Below are 16,386 nucleotides of genomic sequence, written 5' to 3'. Positions count from 1 at the left end.
TTTAAAACAAAGCTGTAATTGAATTTTGATTTAATTATAGTACTATAACATTCGGCATAATATGTCCAAAAGTAAAACATTATTGGGTTTTGAAGACGAATTTGTAACTGACACCTACAAAGCTCTTTTGAACCATACCACTAATAAAATCGGAGGAAAGCCAGTGAGTAACATAACCTTAAATACATTTTTTTAAGACGGAATTTATTTTTTAATACTCATAAGCTTTGAAAATCTGCAAGAATGCTTATAGTTTACAAATAAAACAAAAAAACTCGAAAAATATTTAAAAAATTATTTGGAGGAGCTGGGATTTGAACCCAGGACTTTCCGCATGCGAAGCGGACACTCTACCACTGAGTTACACCCCCTGTGCGAAATATTTTGTCTTACGACAATACTTCAAACAACTTCGGCTGGATATATTTTCAGGATTTTCCTAATGTGAATATTGATAACCCAAATTGTGAATTATGCCGATTGCCTCTGCTACTGGTATGCCAAATTTACGCCCCACTGGATGTTACTTATGACAGGACATTATATTTGTTTGGATGTATTAACGCCAAGTGTTGGAATTCTGGTCACAGGTGATTATTTTCTCGAAATATTCAAAGCCATGTCTACATTTTTAATGCATCGAGCGTTTGACAATATTAGAAATAATATTAATGAAATTAATTTTTCATGCAATAGCAAAAGGTTCGGCATACATTTTTTTTAGTTGGACGTGTCTGCGGGTTCAAGTAAAAAAAACGGATAATGCAGTCGATGACGTCACATGTTCATCAACAAAATCGTTTATTGCGGACTGGTGTGCAGACGCCGATAATTGGGGCGAAGACAACATTGATGATAATTTTGGTCCCGGAATTAGTTCTAGCACTGTTATGCAAGATCCGTTTGTTATTGGAATCGCAAATTTGTCTGTCGGTGATCCACAGGGTAGGTAAACTAGCTTATCGTCATCAAGTTGCACAATCAAATATTGTGGATGGAAAGTATTTGTGGTGGTCTAGGGGTTTAGGATTATATTTCCCCTCATATCTGCGGAGTTAAAGCCTATCATATATAATTTTTAGGACATAGTACATAAAGCAAGGCAGTATTCACCAGAAAGAAATGTTTGGTTTGTTTCTCTACCATTGAATACGTCGTCCCTCTATGACGTAATTGCGTTGCCAGTCTGAAGTTTTTTGAATTGTTGCAACGTTAACACAGGTTTATTAACGAATCAGTACATATAACACAATAACGATTTTCACTAATTAAAGCTTTACATAATTTCCAATTTACAATTTTTATCAAGTTGATAGAACCACAGTTTTATCACGCTTCAGCAAAAGATGAGAAATATTTTCGTAAGTCCAGAATGTGATCATAGTGGCTGGAGTGACCCTAAGCAAATTGGTGCTTAGCCCTTTGTAAAACCCCCGCCATCCTTCATATTGCCAGGTTTGTCTAATGCAGTCTAATGTTCCATCGTAATGGTGATGTTGATTCTGTAAACGGGCTCTGACTACTTGATATGGATATGTTGCAAAGGCAGCTACTAGTTTGGAAGTAGCAGAGAATGTTAGGTATTCTATAGTGCCCAACTTTGAGGCTGCCGGTAGGTTGTAATAGTGATAATATACTTTCTTCATTTCCTCATATACCATAAATTGTACCGCACCATGAGATATTCCAAAAATACCTGGAACTAGTCCCTTATAATACCCTTTGATACCCTCAATGGCATATATTTTGGTTAGACAATCCATCATTCCATTATATTGCGTTACACGTCTAGTTTCTGTGCAATACTCCAAGCACAATCTGGTTTTCACAACCCAAAGAGGGTTTGTCAACAGCAATGTTGCGAAGCCCGATTGTGCTGCCGCTAGCAAATGACTGGCGGGCCCCAACACAGTACTGGGATTTCCTTTTTGCATATAATTCTTGGTAGCATTGTAAAACAGGAAATAAAGTCCCCAGGAACTTCCAGCACCCCAAATATTCGGCGTAACTCCTCGATAGAGTCCGCGAAAACCTTCGTTTCTGTAAATTGTACCAAATCCACTTAGGATACTGTTATATTTTGGTGTCGCGTTGCTCCTGCCATCGTGCACTGCGAACCTAATCTTCAACACATCCAACGGGTGCAGTGCAAGGGTTGATGTAATGCCGGCAATAGTTCCGGCTACTAAATGTTCTAATTGAATGTGATCGAGAAGCCTGAGTTGGTCAGATGCCGCCGGTTTCTTGCCTGTTACAGCACTCATTATTAACCTTTAAGAGAATGTAAGGCGTGCGTTTCTTATCGAAGTTCTACTGATAGCATTACGGTTGGTGTTGAAATTAATATCCATGATTTAATTTGAAAATAAATGTTAAGGTTGGGTTGGAACTATTCTTCTTTATGTCATACTGTTTGAACGAAAGTAATGAATGATGTGGGAACATCTTCTGTTGGCCATAAATAGTAAAAAAAAAAACAGTTTTAAAAATGAAATTTAATGATTTGAAAAATTATTCAAATATTATTTTATTCATGTGACATTTAATGTATAATCACCTAATGCGCTTCAAATGGCTTGTAACTGATAATTTATAATTGATTGGTAAAAATATACAAAACGGTTATTTCGTTAAAACGTAGGAAAATACAATTTATTTTCTACGTTCTTTTTATTTGCGAAATTACGATAATAGAAAGATTCATTTTGGCGACGAAACAGTATCATGTTTAGAACACATTATATCGACTGGGAGCGTGGCGTCTCCTGTAATCCAGCTACTTGGAGGTCGGGTTCAGCGGATGGTTTGAGGTTGGGAGTCCTGGTGCAGGTCATCTCGCGTCGACCGGGCGTCCACATTAAGCACGGCGTCAATATGGACGCCCTGGAGGAGTCTGGGGCGGCCAGGTTGGCCAAGGAGGGGCGAACCGGGCCAGAGGGGAAACCCAGCAGCCAAAAGCTCCCGCGTCGTGCAGTAATGGGATCGCGCCTGGGAGCGGGAAACCTGTGCCAGCCCGATCAATATAGCTAGACCTGGACCTTTTTTGTTTGTATCTTTCGTTATCTATGATTTTTTGAAACTCCCGATTTTAATCCCAGCTGCTTAATTAGGCCAGAAAAATTTTCAAATAGAATAATGAAAAACAAATTTCGTTACAACGCCGCTCATAGATGGCGCGCTTGTGGTAAAGCAATACGATAGGCAACCGAAAGCACGCACCCAAAACATTATTTTTCCCGTTTCATAAAAGATGAGCAAATTGCGAGCGCCGAAATTGATTTGGAGGAAAACGAATTGGTACGCGTAGACACGCCACCGACGTCGGAAATTGACATCGGCAGCCTTCTTCGGGAATCGGTACCGCCGCCGTTGCCTCCACAAACGTCCAGCCCGGAATTTTTATCGTTTTTCTTGTCGGTGTGGGAAGAGGATTTTCCCCGGGGATTCGACCAGCATGCCGAACAATTATTGCTCAAGTATCGCGAGAAAAACGATTTGATGCCCGGGGAACAAACCGGCAGCGGCGGGGTAGCCGAAAGCTACGAAAAGAGCTTCCCAGCTCACGGAGATAAAATGTTCCATCAGTTCATATCAAAAATTCGAGAGCATCCGGGACAATTATTGAGGCAGGTTTTGTGAATCGTATATAAATAAGTATCAACTTTACATTTTTTTAGGTATAGTCGCGAAGGCAACCCTCTCCTGCTGTATCCTCTGAAAAATGCAACAGACAATAAATGTCTTTATTGTCAAGAGGAATCAGTGTTTGAGTTTCAGTTGTTGTCTACTATTATTCCCAAGCTGCGTTTAACTTTAGACGACCAAGCATGCGCCAGACTGGATTTTGGAACCGTTCTAGTTTACACGTGCAAAAACAGCTGCTGGAAGGAGGATGCAGTTTTTCAAACGGAAACTGTTATCGTACAACACGAAAAATATTAAATAAAACATTTTTTCCACTTAATCCGACTTCCGTAAATCATTCATCCCGTAATAAAACCGAGTTTTAATTGGTTTGTGTTTTTTTTTATTATTTTCCGACAAAAATAACGATTGGCCACACTTTCCCTTAACCATAGCCCGGTTATATAATTTTGGGTCGAAGCCGTGGGACGAGTTGAATTGGTGAAGTCGAAAAACGATTTTTGAAAGCTCTTATGTAATTTACGTCACGCCAGGCGTTCGACGCAACATCAGTCGAATGTAAATCCAAAAAAAAACTCCCACCGCCATCCAAACCGATTTCAAATTTCGCGCTGTCTCTCAGAATGCGCTATTGTATTAATCCCCATCCTACGTTATCGCCTTTAAACGTAAACAAGACGCGTCCACGTATCGCCAGTATGTTCTAGATTGGGACTTTTCTAGAGGGTCGCGACGTGGACCAATGGCGGGCGGCCACCGTGCAAGCCTCGCACCAATCGAGTGACAAACTCGTCGCATTTCAACCAATCAATATTTACCACGGGTAATATCTATGCTTATAATTTTACAGGCTGGGTCCGTCTTCATGTCAGTTTTGATTGAAAGTCGCGAGAGAAGTTAAGTAAAATTTAGCGTTGTGAACACAAGTTCGCGAATTTCGTGCGATTTTTCGAAAATTTCGTCTCCCTGTAGATCTTTACGTTGTTACACGGGTAAGTATATTGTTGCAAGAAAGTCTCGATAGTTATTAAAAATAAATGCGATCGGTCTTGTTTGTGACTTGCCGGGTTAAGGATTTTCGTCTCGAAAATTGCGTTGGTAGTGCTTTTACAATATCGAATGTAAAGAAATTCCTTATTTTATCGGTAAAAAAAGGGTTCGTTATGGGCTGACGTGTCAGCGTGTACCGAAAACGGTTAGGGGTCCGTTGACCGACGGGATATTTACCGTTATGGCCAAGCGTTCCACGTTTCACGATTACCGTGTTCGTTTACAGAATCGTTAAGGACGCGAGAACAGGACACAAGATGAGGTTATACTTGGCGTTGGGGGCACTGTGCCTCCTTGCTGGGATCACGGCAGACAGTGGAAAGGAACAACCCGATCTCGGGACCGTCATCGGCATCGACTTGGGAACAACTTACTCCTGGTGAGTTGCGTTTCAAGATGGTGCCGACTTTTATAACCTAACTTTTTGTCTGCATCATTTTTTGCCCTATTAAGCACAAATCTAATCGCTTGCGCGATTATCACTGGTCGTAAATAGCGATACCGACGTCGATAGGTTGCGGTTGACGGTGCGGTGACTATTTTTTAATGCGTATTTAATAATGTCAAGTTCTCTACTTATCTCAATACAGTTAGATAAATTTGCCTTAAAAAAGACAACAAATTGTCAAAGTAAATAACGGATTACTATTTGCAAATCTTCTGAATTTCTCCTGCTTCGTCAGCAAGTTCAGTTCATCAACAACCGACGAGGAGGAATCTAGAAGATTGCTAAACAGTAGCCTGTGGAAGTTTCTTTAAAAAAAAAGTAAGGCAATTATTTGCCTTTGAACTGTGTTTTGTTTTGTGTGTTTGAAATGTGTTGACTTTAGGGCAATTAGCCTTTAAAAATTATTGTGAAAAAATTATTACTTATGAGAAATGTATAAAATGTTTAATACTATCAATTTGACTGTAACATAGAAATGAAATTCTCAACATTAATATAAAACTTCTTAAAAATAAACAAAATAAAATTAAATGGAAAATAAATTAAGTAAAACAACAATTATGAAGATGAGAGAGAAAGGAAAGGCACTTTGGAAGTAGCAAATTTACTACGGGGCAAGGCGTTATCGATATTAGGAAAAATCAACAAAGGCAGAATAGGTAGAAAACTTCAGAAACTTGGAAAATATTTCAAATGGAAAAACAAGTCTGAAAGAAATGATAATTAAAAATTTGGCAACTATGGACGAAAAATTGTTGTAAATTCTGTTATCTATATCCCAATGTACTACATTTTACTCAAATCGCAGGATCACCGCTTAAAATTATTGTGCTTATATTTGAGCATTTTGCGTTTTATTTTTTCGTAATAGTTGGTAGTAGAATCTTTTGGTTTATAATTTATAAAATATATTTTTTTTGCGCCACTCAAAGAATTCGAATTTCGTTTAGTCACTTGCCGAGATATGACGGTAAATTGCGGTAAATGTGTCCCGTGTATACGAGGTGTCCCAATGGTGAGGTGACCGTAGATTGGTGATCGAGTTCTAAATTTGAGATATTTCGCCACTTCTGGTTTGCGAATTTTCGAAAAACGTCTCGAAAATTGCAGCGTCGGCGTGTACAAAAACGGACGCGTCGAGATCATCGCCAACGACCAGGGCAACCGTATAACGCCGTCGTACGTCGCGTTCACCGCGGACGGCGAGCGTCTGATCGGCGACGCGGCCAAAAATCAACTGACCACGAATCCGGAGAATACGGTGTTCGACGCGAAGCGTCTGATCGGTCGCGACTGGAACGACGCCGCCGTCCAACACGACATCAAGTTCTTCCCGTTCCGCGTAATCGAGAAGAACGGTAAACCGCACGTCAAAGTCGAAACCGGACAGGGTGAGAAGGTGTTCGCGCCCGAGGAGATCTCCGCTATGGTCCTGGGCAAAATGAAGGAAACCGCGGAGGCTTATCTGGGCAAAAAAGTGACGCACGCGGTGGTCACGGTTCCCGCCTATTTCAACGACGCCCAGCGTCAGGCGACCAAAGACGCGGGCACCATTTCCGGTCTGACGGTGATGAGGATCATTAACGAACCGACGGCGGCCGCGATCGCCTACGGCCTCGACAAGAAAGAGGGCGAGAAGAACGTGCTGGTGTTCGATTTGGGCGGCGGCACCTTCGACGTCTCCCTCTTGACCATCGACAACGGCGTGTTCGAGGTGGTCGCTACCAACGGCGACACCCATCTCGGCGGCGAGGACTTTGACCAGCGCGTCATGGACCATTTCATCAAACTGTACAAGAAGAAGAAGGGCAAAGACATCAGGAAGGACAACAGGGCGGTGCAGAAGCTGAGACGCGAAGTGGAGAAGGCGAAGAGGGCGCTGTCGGCGAGTCACCAGGTGCGCATCGAGATCGAGAGCTTCTTCGAGGGCGACGACTTCTCCGAGACGCTGACGCGCGCCAAGTTCGAGGAACTCAACATGGACCTGTTCCGGTCGACGATGAAACCCGTGCAGAAGGTGAGCGAAGAGTAAAACCCCGGTTCCAACGTTTTAATTATATCAGGGTCGAAACCCTTACGCCGCCCTAACATTTTCGTAACAATTAGGTACTCGAAGACGCCGACATGAACAAAAAGGACGTCGACGAGATCGTATTGGTAGGCGGCTCGACCCGTATCCCAAAGATCCAACAGCTGGTGAAGGAGTTCTTCGGCGGCAAGGAACCGAGCCGGGGCATCAACCCCGACGAGGCCGTCGCGTATGGTGCCGCCGTGCAGGCCGGCGTGCTCAGCGGCGAGCAGGATACAGAGGCGATCGTCCTGCTCGACGTCAACCCGCTGACTTTGGGTATCGAGACGGTGGGCGGGGTCATGACGAAACTCATCCCACGGAACACTGTCATTCCGACCAAGAAGGGCCAGATTTTCAGTACCGCCTCGGATAACCAGCACACGGTCACCATCCAGGTAAGCATCCGTATTTAATTTTAATATTTTCTGAGGTTACGTGAAAAAAATTTCGTGTTCCGTCATGAGTATTAAAATAAAAAATACGCTTAAAACCTATTTTTCTAAACGTGGGATAGAGTGTTGTCAGTGTAAATTACTAAATACAATTATTATAAATTCCTTAAGTTTTCGAAACCGCGGTAAAAATTAGCGTCCTTAACCTTATTTTTGAAATCGAATAGAAAAAAGCGGCGCCTTATTTCTTATAACCTTAAAAATGCCGATGTTGAATTACAATCGTTTAATTTTATAATAATACCCTATGCTTATATAACATTCTTCCAGTTACCAACTGCTAATCGTGAAAATTGGAGAGTGTGTTAAAATTTTAGTAATTGGTTGTGATTTCGCAAATGTTTCACAGATTTTTACGGATTTAGAAAAAAAATGCAGACCACCTTCGTGGTCTGCGTTCCTCAGTTTTTGTTTTATAAATTCAAGAGGTTTTATAAAAGACATTTGTTCCATAACAAATATGAAAGAATTAAACTGAGGTGGCTTTTACTTGACGAAAATCCATTTATCAAAATAAATAAGAACTAAAAGTTCAGATTCTCACGAAGTTATATATTTTTACATGACAATTGTTTGGACAACACCGTGTCTTTATCAAATGTAATATTTACAAATTACCTGCTACTATATGTGTGGATAATTTGGAAAATATCATACTAGAACATCCTTTAAGTGAAAGTTTTCTATGGTGGTATAGATACGTGCTTTGTTGGAACGGACAGACAATTGAATCCTTTTTTGAATTACATTAACTTATTACATAATCATATAAAATTCACTATCGAGATTGAACAGGATAATTCTGTTAATTTTTTAGACTTAAGTATTACGAAAACGCAAAACGAATTAAATTTTTCCTTCACACATGGACACAGTCGTTCATAACAGCTCAAATCATCCTTATACACACAAAATGGCTGCATTTCACTCTTTTATACACAGACTTCGTAATACGCCACTCTCAACAGAAAATTACAACAAAGAACTTAATATCATTAAACAAATAGCACTGAACAACGGCTACAATCCGTCCGTTATAGATAAAATTGTAAATAAAAAACAAATCCAGACAACAGTAAACTCTATTTATTCGAAACCTACTACAGAACACGAACAATTTAAAACAATTACGTACATAGGAGAACCTAGTGAAAAAGTGTCAAAACATTTGTCAAAATGTGGTTTAAAAATAGCTTTCAGAACTAACAACATAATAGGAAAATCCCAAAAATCAGGTGTCTACAGGTTGAAATGCGGATCTTGTCCTAAAATTTATATTGGACAAACAGGTAGATCAGATCAGAAAAACACATTTTTGACGACAATTTTGGTATTTTACATACAGCCACAAAAAGTAGAAAATTAAATTTATTGGAAAATATACCTCTCCTTCATTGAACTTAAATTCTCACAACATTAAGGTTTTATGGTCATTTTGTAAATATTACATTTGATAAAGACAGGGTGTTGTAGAAACAATTGTCATGTGAAAATATATAATTTCGTGAAAATCTGAACTTTTAGTTCTTATTTATTTTAATATGAAAGAAATTGTAACAAAAGTGTGTAATCCTCTAGAATAATTAATTTATTTTTTTAATATTGTTTTTACCTCAACAAGTATATTTAGCAATTGATAATAGAAATTGAGACAAAAAGAAAAGCAATTACAACATTTTGGCGATCCTTTCGCTTTAAAGAAGTATTTCACTTAACAAAAATGTTACGCAGTCGCGTCGAAACGCTCTTTTAAGAAGTCGGGAGAAATAACATCGCATTGGTTTTTACAAAATCTTTGGTTCAGTTCACTGGTTAGGTTAATTAAAAGAGGAATAAAATTCTTTTCCCAGCGCCCGGGGACCGGAACATAGCTAGCGGAAAATGCCTTTAACCATTTTACGTTATTTTTCGCGATTTTTGAAAAAGGTTAAATAATAAAAGAGGATGGTGGGGTATGACGACGCGTCGTGTCTTGCGCAGGTGTACGAGGGCGAACGTCCCATGACCAAAGACAATCACCTGTTGGGCAAGTTCGACCTTACCGGGATCCCGCCGGCGCCGAGGGGCGTGCCCCAGATCGAGGTGACGTTCGAGATCGACGCGAACGGCATCCTGCAGGTGTCCGCGGAGGACAAGGGCACCGGAAATCGCGAGAAGATCGTCATCACCAACGACCAGAACCGCCTCACCCCCGACGACATCGATCGCATGATCAAGGACGCGGAAAAGTTCGCGGACGAGGATAAGAAGCTGAAGGAGCGCGTGGAGGCGAGAAACGAGCTGGAGAGTTACGCGTACTCGTTGAAGAATCAGCTGGGCGACAAGGAAAAGTTGGGCGCGAAGGTGAGCGGCGACGATAAGACCAAGATGGAGGAGGCGATCGACGAGAAGATCAAGTGGCTGGAGGAGAACCAGGACACCGACGCGGACGAGTACAAAAAACAGAAGAAGGAGTTGGAAGATGTGGTGCAGCCAATCATCGCGAAGTTGTACCAGAGTACGGGCGGGGCGCCGCCGCCGACGGGTGGCGACGACGACGACCTCAAGGACGAGCTGTGAGACAGATAGAGAGACCGTCGCGAAAAAGACTGAACAAAGTTTGTTATAAATAGTGCGCGAGAGAGTGCGGGTGTACGGACGCCTGTTTTTTTTTTTACGTGGGATTGCGTGTTTCTCTCTTTTTTTTGTAGTTTATTTATTTATTGTTTGGATACTTGGAGGGTTGAGACCCAGTGATAGGTCGCGTCCTTTGAGTGTAATTTTTCCAATAAAAATAGTTGCTAAGTTGTGTATGTTGCTTTTTTTCTTATTGCTAGCGGATAACAGAAGGTAATGAGGGTGCGGCCATATGAAGTGCCAAAAAGGACAAAATGGGTTAAAAGTTGATCTATTCCAGAAATTTGGACCTCTTGAGATAGTGTGAAAACCAATTGAGGCTGGATTTTTTTTTTAATACTTACGCGAATATAAGTTATTTTTGTTTGAAAATCAGCAAAACTTAACACCACGCTGAACAAATCACTTCTTTATCGCACACAAATGATGAATGAACAGACTCCAACGTTTGAAAGGGATTAAAGCTGGAACGCATTTTATGCGCAAGCAAAGATTTTGTTGTTACTAATGTGTAACAAATCGACAGTCATAAAAAGAATTAAAACTAACTTGATCAGGGCACCGAAACTTAAGCGAACAAAGTGACATTTGGAAAATGACACTTCCCATCGCGCCGTGATACTTTGGTTAGTCTTCCGTTTTTTCAGATAAACCTTTAAAACTGTGGAGCGTTACTAACCGTATTCAAGATTTTAAAATCAAACAAGTTTAGGTATTCGACCTAAAAATACTAAGTATTTACATAATGTGCCGCTTTGAACTCTACTAAACAACGGCCAAATTACGATTGTCGAGACTGGACAACAATCTACCACTGACAGGTCCAAATAACGTTGTATGCCCAGTAATTTGGCCCCCATCCGATAGATGACAGCACTTGTTGGCAGCGCCAATTCCTGAACAACCAACCAATTAACATTGGCACAAAAGCTTCGACGATTTGTTTTTAGACGGCGCTAAAGTCAGTTTTTATAATGCATATTGGACGTTACATATGTAATTTTTATTAGTTTCGTGCTTTTTGATTTGATTTTTAAAATATAAATAGTTGTGAATGCAGTCTAAAGATGAATAGCAATAACCTCAGGTCCTTTGGCATTCGACACATCGAAATGACAATTCCTGGTATGCCGTGTACACACTAGCGGTACATGGAGGACGATGTATGTGATAGTTAATATACGTCTTGAATATTAATTTGTTTTGTACGACCATCACGTGCGTCAAACGTAAAGCCAATATTGGTTACCCAGGTGCACTGAAAGTGTCCTTATGAAACTTTGTCTTTTATATTTCGAGGTGATTGCTCTGTTTCAATTTCCCACAGTTTTCCATGACATTTGAAGGAAAATTTCAGGGCACTTTGCCTTTAAGAACAGCATCTTTAGGACGTGACGATTCAAAAAATTTTCTTGCTGAAAGCGAAACGTATTCATTCCCAATGGTATCGGATCAGCTGACCGGGAGCCCTATAAAATTCCACCAAATCCTGGCACGGGGCCAACTATAGCGTCAAAGGCCAGCGTCAGACACCGTGCTTCTCACGGTCTGGTTGGTGGATTAACGTCACTTTTTCAAGCGCGGACAGGTTAATAATTTCCCAAAACAGTTTTTACGAAATTTACGAAGATTTTTTTTAATCCTCCGTTCACTCAATTAATGGCTATTTCCGGCTATTTGTCGCGATAGTAGTCGCGGCGGGGACCGAAACGGATTTCCTCAGGATTTCGGAGAGGCGCAAGCGCAAACGAGATCCGGTCCGGTAACAGCTCAATACCGCAAAGTGCCTTAAATAAATTTATTCTTCGCAATTCGCCCCCGTTAGGCCGGGCGGCCTTCCGAGGGGGCCCATGAGACGCGCCCGTATTACGGCCTGTACTTTTCCTTTATTGCCCGTTTGTTTAAGGGGTGGCGGGGCGCTATAAGAGGATGTAGGTCGATCGTTAACATAAAATAACCTCCGTTCGAATAATTGTTTTCGGCGGTTTGATCTGAACGATTTTTTTGTTTAAAGCAATTCGTTGATAACAAACATCTTAAGATCGCTAGCTAAGGTTTGACAAGGAGCCTTGAAGCACAGTCTTTTAAACCAAAGGCTAATACTTCTGTTATTAAATAAACAGCCCCAGACCGCCTACTAGGCTACAGAACCTGTGATTAAAATATCAATTATGACGTGTGTACGGGTAATCGTAATCACGTGCCAATTAGAATGTGGTACAATGTCTTGGATATGCACAAATTGCCGATTCCGCCAAACAAATGAATACGTACCCCAAAAAGGCAACTAATAACCTCAATCGATAGTTCATTTCCTGCCCGGGTTTGCCTTTCGGCGACCGAATCTTATTTCGACTCGTTTCATTGAAGGAGAAAATCGGTATCCGCCACATTGTTTAACGTCTAGAATGGTGTATTAATTACGCCAAGTAGCGGAGAGAGGGGGCTCGTTAAAGCGTTCCTTTGGCTTGTATTTAGCTTAACGCCATAGTTTGATTAACTTTAGCGTTAATTGGTTTAATTTTAAAAGTTTACTGATTCGGCAACGCTGCAATTAGAGCTGCAAAGGTTGTTAGCGATTATAGAGAGCGAAAAACGTAGGTTCAATGAAGTTTAGCCAATTAACAAAAAAAAAAGTGTAGCAAAAAAGTGAATCAATCTACTATATCTAAATCGATTCTTCTGGGACGTCAAGTTAAATATTTCAATTCTAATTTTTGCAAGCAGATTATGCACACTAAACATCGTCCAATTCTTCTTCTTTAAAACTTATATAGCCATGAACTTTAATTTTAATGACTATGTTCTGAGCTTTCATTGCGATATGACGTGGTGAAAATTTAGCTCGAGATATTGGAAAATTTCCCAAAATCTGCAGCATTTTTCGTTATCGGTTGGCAAGTCTGCGCGGGGCAACTAACCCGATTTGAAACCAAACGTTTTCATTAACACCGTGCTCTAGTAATTTTTGCCGATAAACGCCTTTGTTCCACATTTTTTAATGGCCGTTCGGAACGTTTTCAAACCCGCTACCCGGTCTCGCGGAAGTGCCGCCTGTGAAAAGTGAGGTTAGGACGCTCGTAACCCACTAAACGGAGTAAAATCGTTGTTTGCATCTGAAAGAATCATCCGATTAGTAATTTAAAACGCCACGCTCAATTCTCTGATAAAAGCGAAAATCAGTACATACAAGTACTTCTCGTTTAGTATCAGGAAAGATATACTGGATGCTTAGTTTGCCACCTTCAGGAGGGAACGTCGAACAAAGGACATAGTTCGATCCTTTTTTTGCCTCACCCTTCTCTCATCACAAAAAAACCCGCAGGTAATCGAATAACCAAACGCGTAGTACTCGTGCTTGTGGGGTGAGGGGGGTCTCGCGCTAATTTAACACTTTAATTAACACAGTAACGTTGATTAAGGACATCCTGGCGGCGTCCCTGGCGACGTGTAACTTGCATGCCGTCGCAGAGCGGGTTAAATGTCTTCGCGCAATGAATTATTGGGGTGAGAATTTGAAGGGGTCGGGGCTGCTTGAATTTCCCCGCCGTCTTATGGTAAATAAATAAACAGATAAACTATTAAGCTGGATGTACAATTCGTTAATATTTAAACAGTTTTCGGACGGACCAGGGACAAGCAAAAAAAGTATATGATGCATTAACACTGTATTCGTGGGTGTTTAATACATGAATGAAATGTTGCATGATATACCTTTTATACAATCGACACGAATACGTTTACAGAATGATGCACTAGCAAAAAATATTATAATATGCAATAAGTTTTAGATATGAGCAAAGCGAGTGTTTAATAAATGAATTTCTGAACAAGTTGATAAACGTGTTGAATATTATACTTTTTATTCAATGGGCATTTACTGAATGAATGTAGAACACACGTTTTGCGCATATTAGAGTGTGCAAAATAGTATATTATGAAACAAATTTTATAAAAGACGCGTTGTTTGCAAGATTGTTTGGATACGAATGGGGTGAGTGTTAATGGGGGTTAATTTATGTTATGTTATGCTTTCCATACAATCTGCACGAATATATTTGTTGAGTGACGTGATGACTGCTTTGGGTATTTTAAATAGTATATTATGCAACAAGTTTTATGTACTACTCTTTGGTTGGGAGTTTATTTAGACACGAGCGGAACGTGTATAATCAACGATCCTCTGAACAAGTTTAAGCGTACTATAATTGCTATACAACCGTTATGAATGCAGACCATATGCTTTGGGTATATCAGAATAGGGAGTGAAAAATAGTATATTATACAACAAGTTTTAATAACGACGCTTTGGCTGAAAGTTTGTTTATACACAACCGGGCGATTGTTCAATTAATGACGGTCTGAACGAGTTGCATTTTATAATTTCTATACAATCGTGATGAACACGTAGGTAGTGGAAAATAGTATATTACGCAAAAAAAATGTAAAGGACACTTTAGTAATAAGTTTGTTTAATCAAGGGAGGGGCGATTCATTTTTGAACCTCTTGCAGAGAATCGAAGCTCCGTTTAACACGCAACCATTCGCATGGGTCGACGAAGGTACGTACGCATCATCGAATGTCGCCTTCGACGGTTTTTTCACGATCAAATTTCCACCATTACGCGCACCTAGAAACAGCGCGGCGGCGGCCTACATCCTCCCTCCGCACTGTTGCCATTTACAGCGGCAGCCTTCGCCGTAACAACCTTACCCTGGAAGCTCCACGGATTTCCACGACACGTTTTCGTAAAATCGTTTGCACCTGGGATGACCGAAACAAACAGCGGGTCTGTATAAATTCGGTCACCGAGTATAATATTGTCGACTGAAGACCACGCGCTTGGAATATTTATAATTCTTCTTTTTACAGTTCGTTTTATTAATAGCGCCTCGTTCATTTGGTTAAATTGTTTCATTATGTGACTCACATCCGTACTCACATGTACCTATGGCGGCATCGGCGTGGATAAAAGTGTTCTTGTGGGCACAATTCCGAAACGACCGTCTTATCCGTTTTTCTTGCAAATTCAATATACCCATTTTTTTTTTATTTTCGAAACAAAATTGGAAGAAATACTGTCGAAATTTCGCAATTTAGCAACTTTAGCAAGTACAAATAGACGCGATATGCGAAAACGGTTACTTTGCTTTTTTAGACGGCCTATTTTGTTATTAACATTATGGCTTAATTTGAGAATTTTCGGAGAAATTCTTTAATTTTTGGATTGCGGTGACACCCGGCAAAAAGTGCTTTCTTGAAGCTGATTTAGCATTGTCCTCAAACTAGAATAATCGGCCTATAATCTTGAGCGGCATATGGATATCACATTTTACCAACGTATCTAAAAAAGTCCCATCTCTTCTCGTTATAAAAATGGACCGTTTAAGTCTACTAGTTAGTTATTTGTTGGAAGCGATGGTTTCAAAATTATTGGTAATCTACAAACTAGTTTTTTTACCATTTTTCTATTATAATCGTCGATAAACATTTTTTTCTCTATTTTCACTAACGATTTTTTCTATTGTATTTTTTTCCATATTATTTCCCTGCTTTTTCGTGATCTTTTATGATATCACAATTGAATTTTCCACTGCACTTTTTTTGTAACTGAATGTGATACTGGCTCCGGGTTTCTTCGCCGTTTTTTTTAGAATATATTTGATGCTTTTCTGTTTCTACTGTACTTTTTACATTATCATGTATATTCCTTGTGATTTTCTTTTTTTTTGTTATTATCACAATAACATATATTTTTACGGCATTGTTTATAATTTGATGTATACGTTTTGCATTTAACGTGGTTTTTCTTCGTTCTTGTCTCTATTCAATGTTTTTGTAGATTTATGATTTTCGTATATATTAATAATACACTTAAGAACTGTACACCCTTGTAAAATATTTATTTGTGATTCGATTTTTATAATTTTCTTTTTGTTGGATACATCTCTGGAAAATGCACTAAAACCTCGTTTTGTTTATAGCTTTCAATTAAAGTCATGCCCAACTGAGACTATTTAACCAAAGAGAGAGAAGAGAGAGAGAAGTACTATTAGGGATTACAAAAAAAATAAATTCGCAAAGAATTATTGTTCAGGAGTAC

At 39.9% G+C, this 16,386-nt stretch overlaps 3 protein-coding genes and 1 non-coding gene across 4 annotated transcripts; 2 read left to right on the top strand and 2 right to left on the bottom strand.

The window, feature by feature from the left end:
• Positions 1-24: 24 nt before the first annotated feature.
• LOC132701870 (programmed cell death protein 2-like) lies at positions 25-4,148 on the top strand. Its single transcript, XM_060670122.1, has 5 exons — positions 25-163; positions 433-590; positions 725-945; positions 3,251-3,626; positions 3,678-4,148. Exons 1-5 carry the CDS (start codon positions 62-64, stop codon positions 3,940-3,942), a joined length of 1,122 nt encoding a protein of 373 aa, XP_060526105.1. The 5' UTR covers positions 25-61; the 3' UTR covers positions 3,943-4,148.
• Positions 300-371, bottom strand: Trnaa-cgc (transfer RNA alanine (anticodon CGC)). The gene has a single exon. It is a non-coding gene; the product is annotated as a tRNA-Ala (tRNA).
• Positions 956-2,477, bottom strand: LOC132701872 (mitochondrial folate transporter/carrier-like). The gene has a single exon (XM_060670123.1). The coding sequence runs from the start codon at positions 2,262-2,264 to the stop codon at positions 1,305-1,307; it is 960 nt and encodes a 319-aa protein (XP_060526106.1). The 5' UTR covers positions 2,265-2,477; the 3' UTR covers positions 956-1,304.
• A 329-nt stretch (positions 4,149-4,477) lies between the features above and the next one.
• On the top strand, positions 4,478-10,456 carry LOC132701869 (endoplasmic reticulum chaperone BiP). Its single transcript, XM_060670121.1, has 5 exons — positions 4,478-4,637; positions 4,922-5,074; positions 6,254-7,160; positions 7,250-7,609; positions 9,647-10,456. The coding sequence occupies exons 2-5, from the start codon at positions 4,953-4,955 to the stop codon at positions 10,223-10,225; spliced, it is 1,968 nt and encodes a 655-aa protein (XP_060526104.1). The 5' UTR covers positions 4,478-4,637; positions 4,922-4,952; the 3' UTR covers positions 10,226-10,456.
• Positions 10,457-16,386: the final 5,930 nt, after the last annotated feature.

This window comes from Cylas formicarius, unplaced genomic scaffold, assembly GCF_029955315.1.
Source record: "Cylas formicarius isolate icCylForm1 unplaced genomic scaffold, icCylForm1.1 PGA_scaffold_5__7_contigs__length_24384050, whole genome shotgun sequence".
Lineage (NCBI taxonomy): Eukaryota > Metazoa > Arthropoda > Insecta > Coleoptera > Brentidae > Cylas > Cylas formicarius.
Note: the sequence above shows the minus strand (reverse complement) of the source record. Positions and strands in the feature narration are given on the sequence as shown.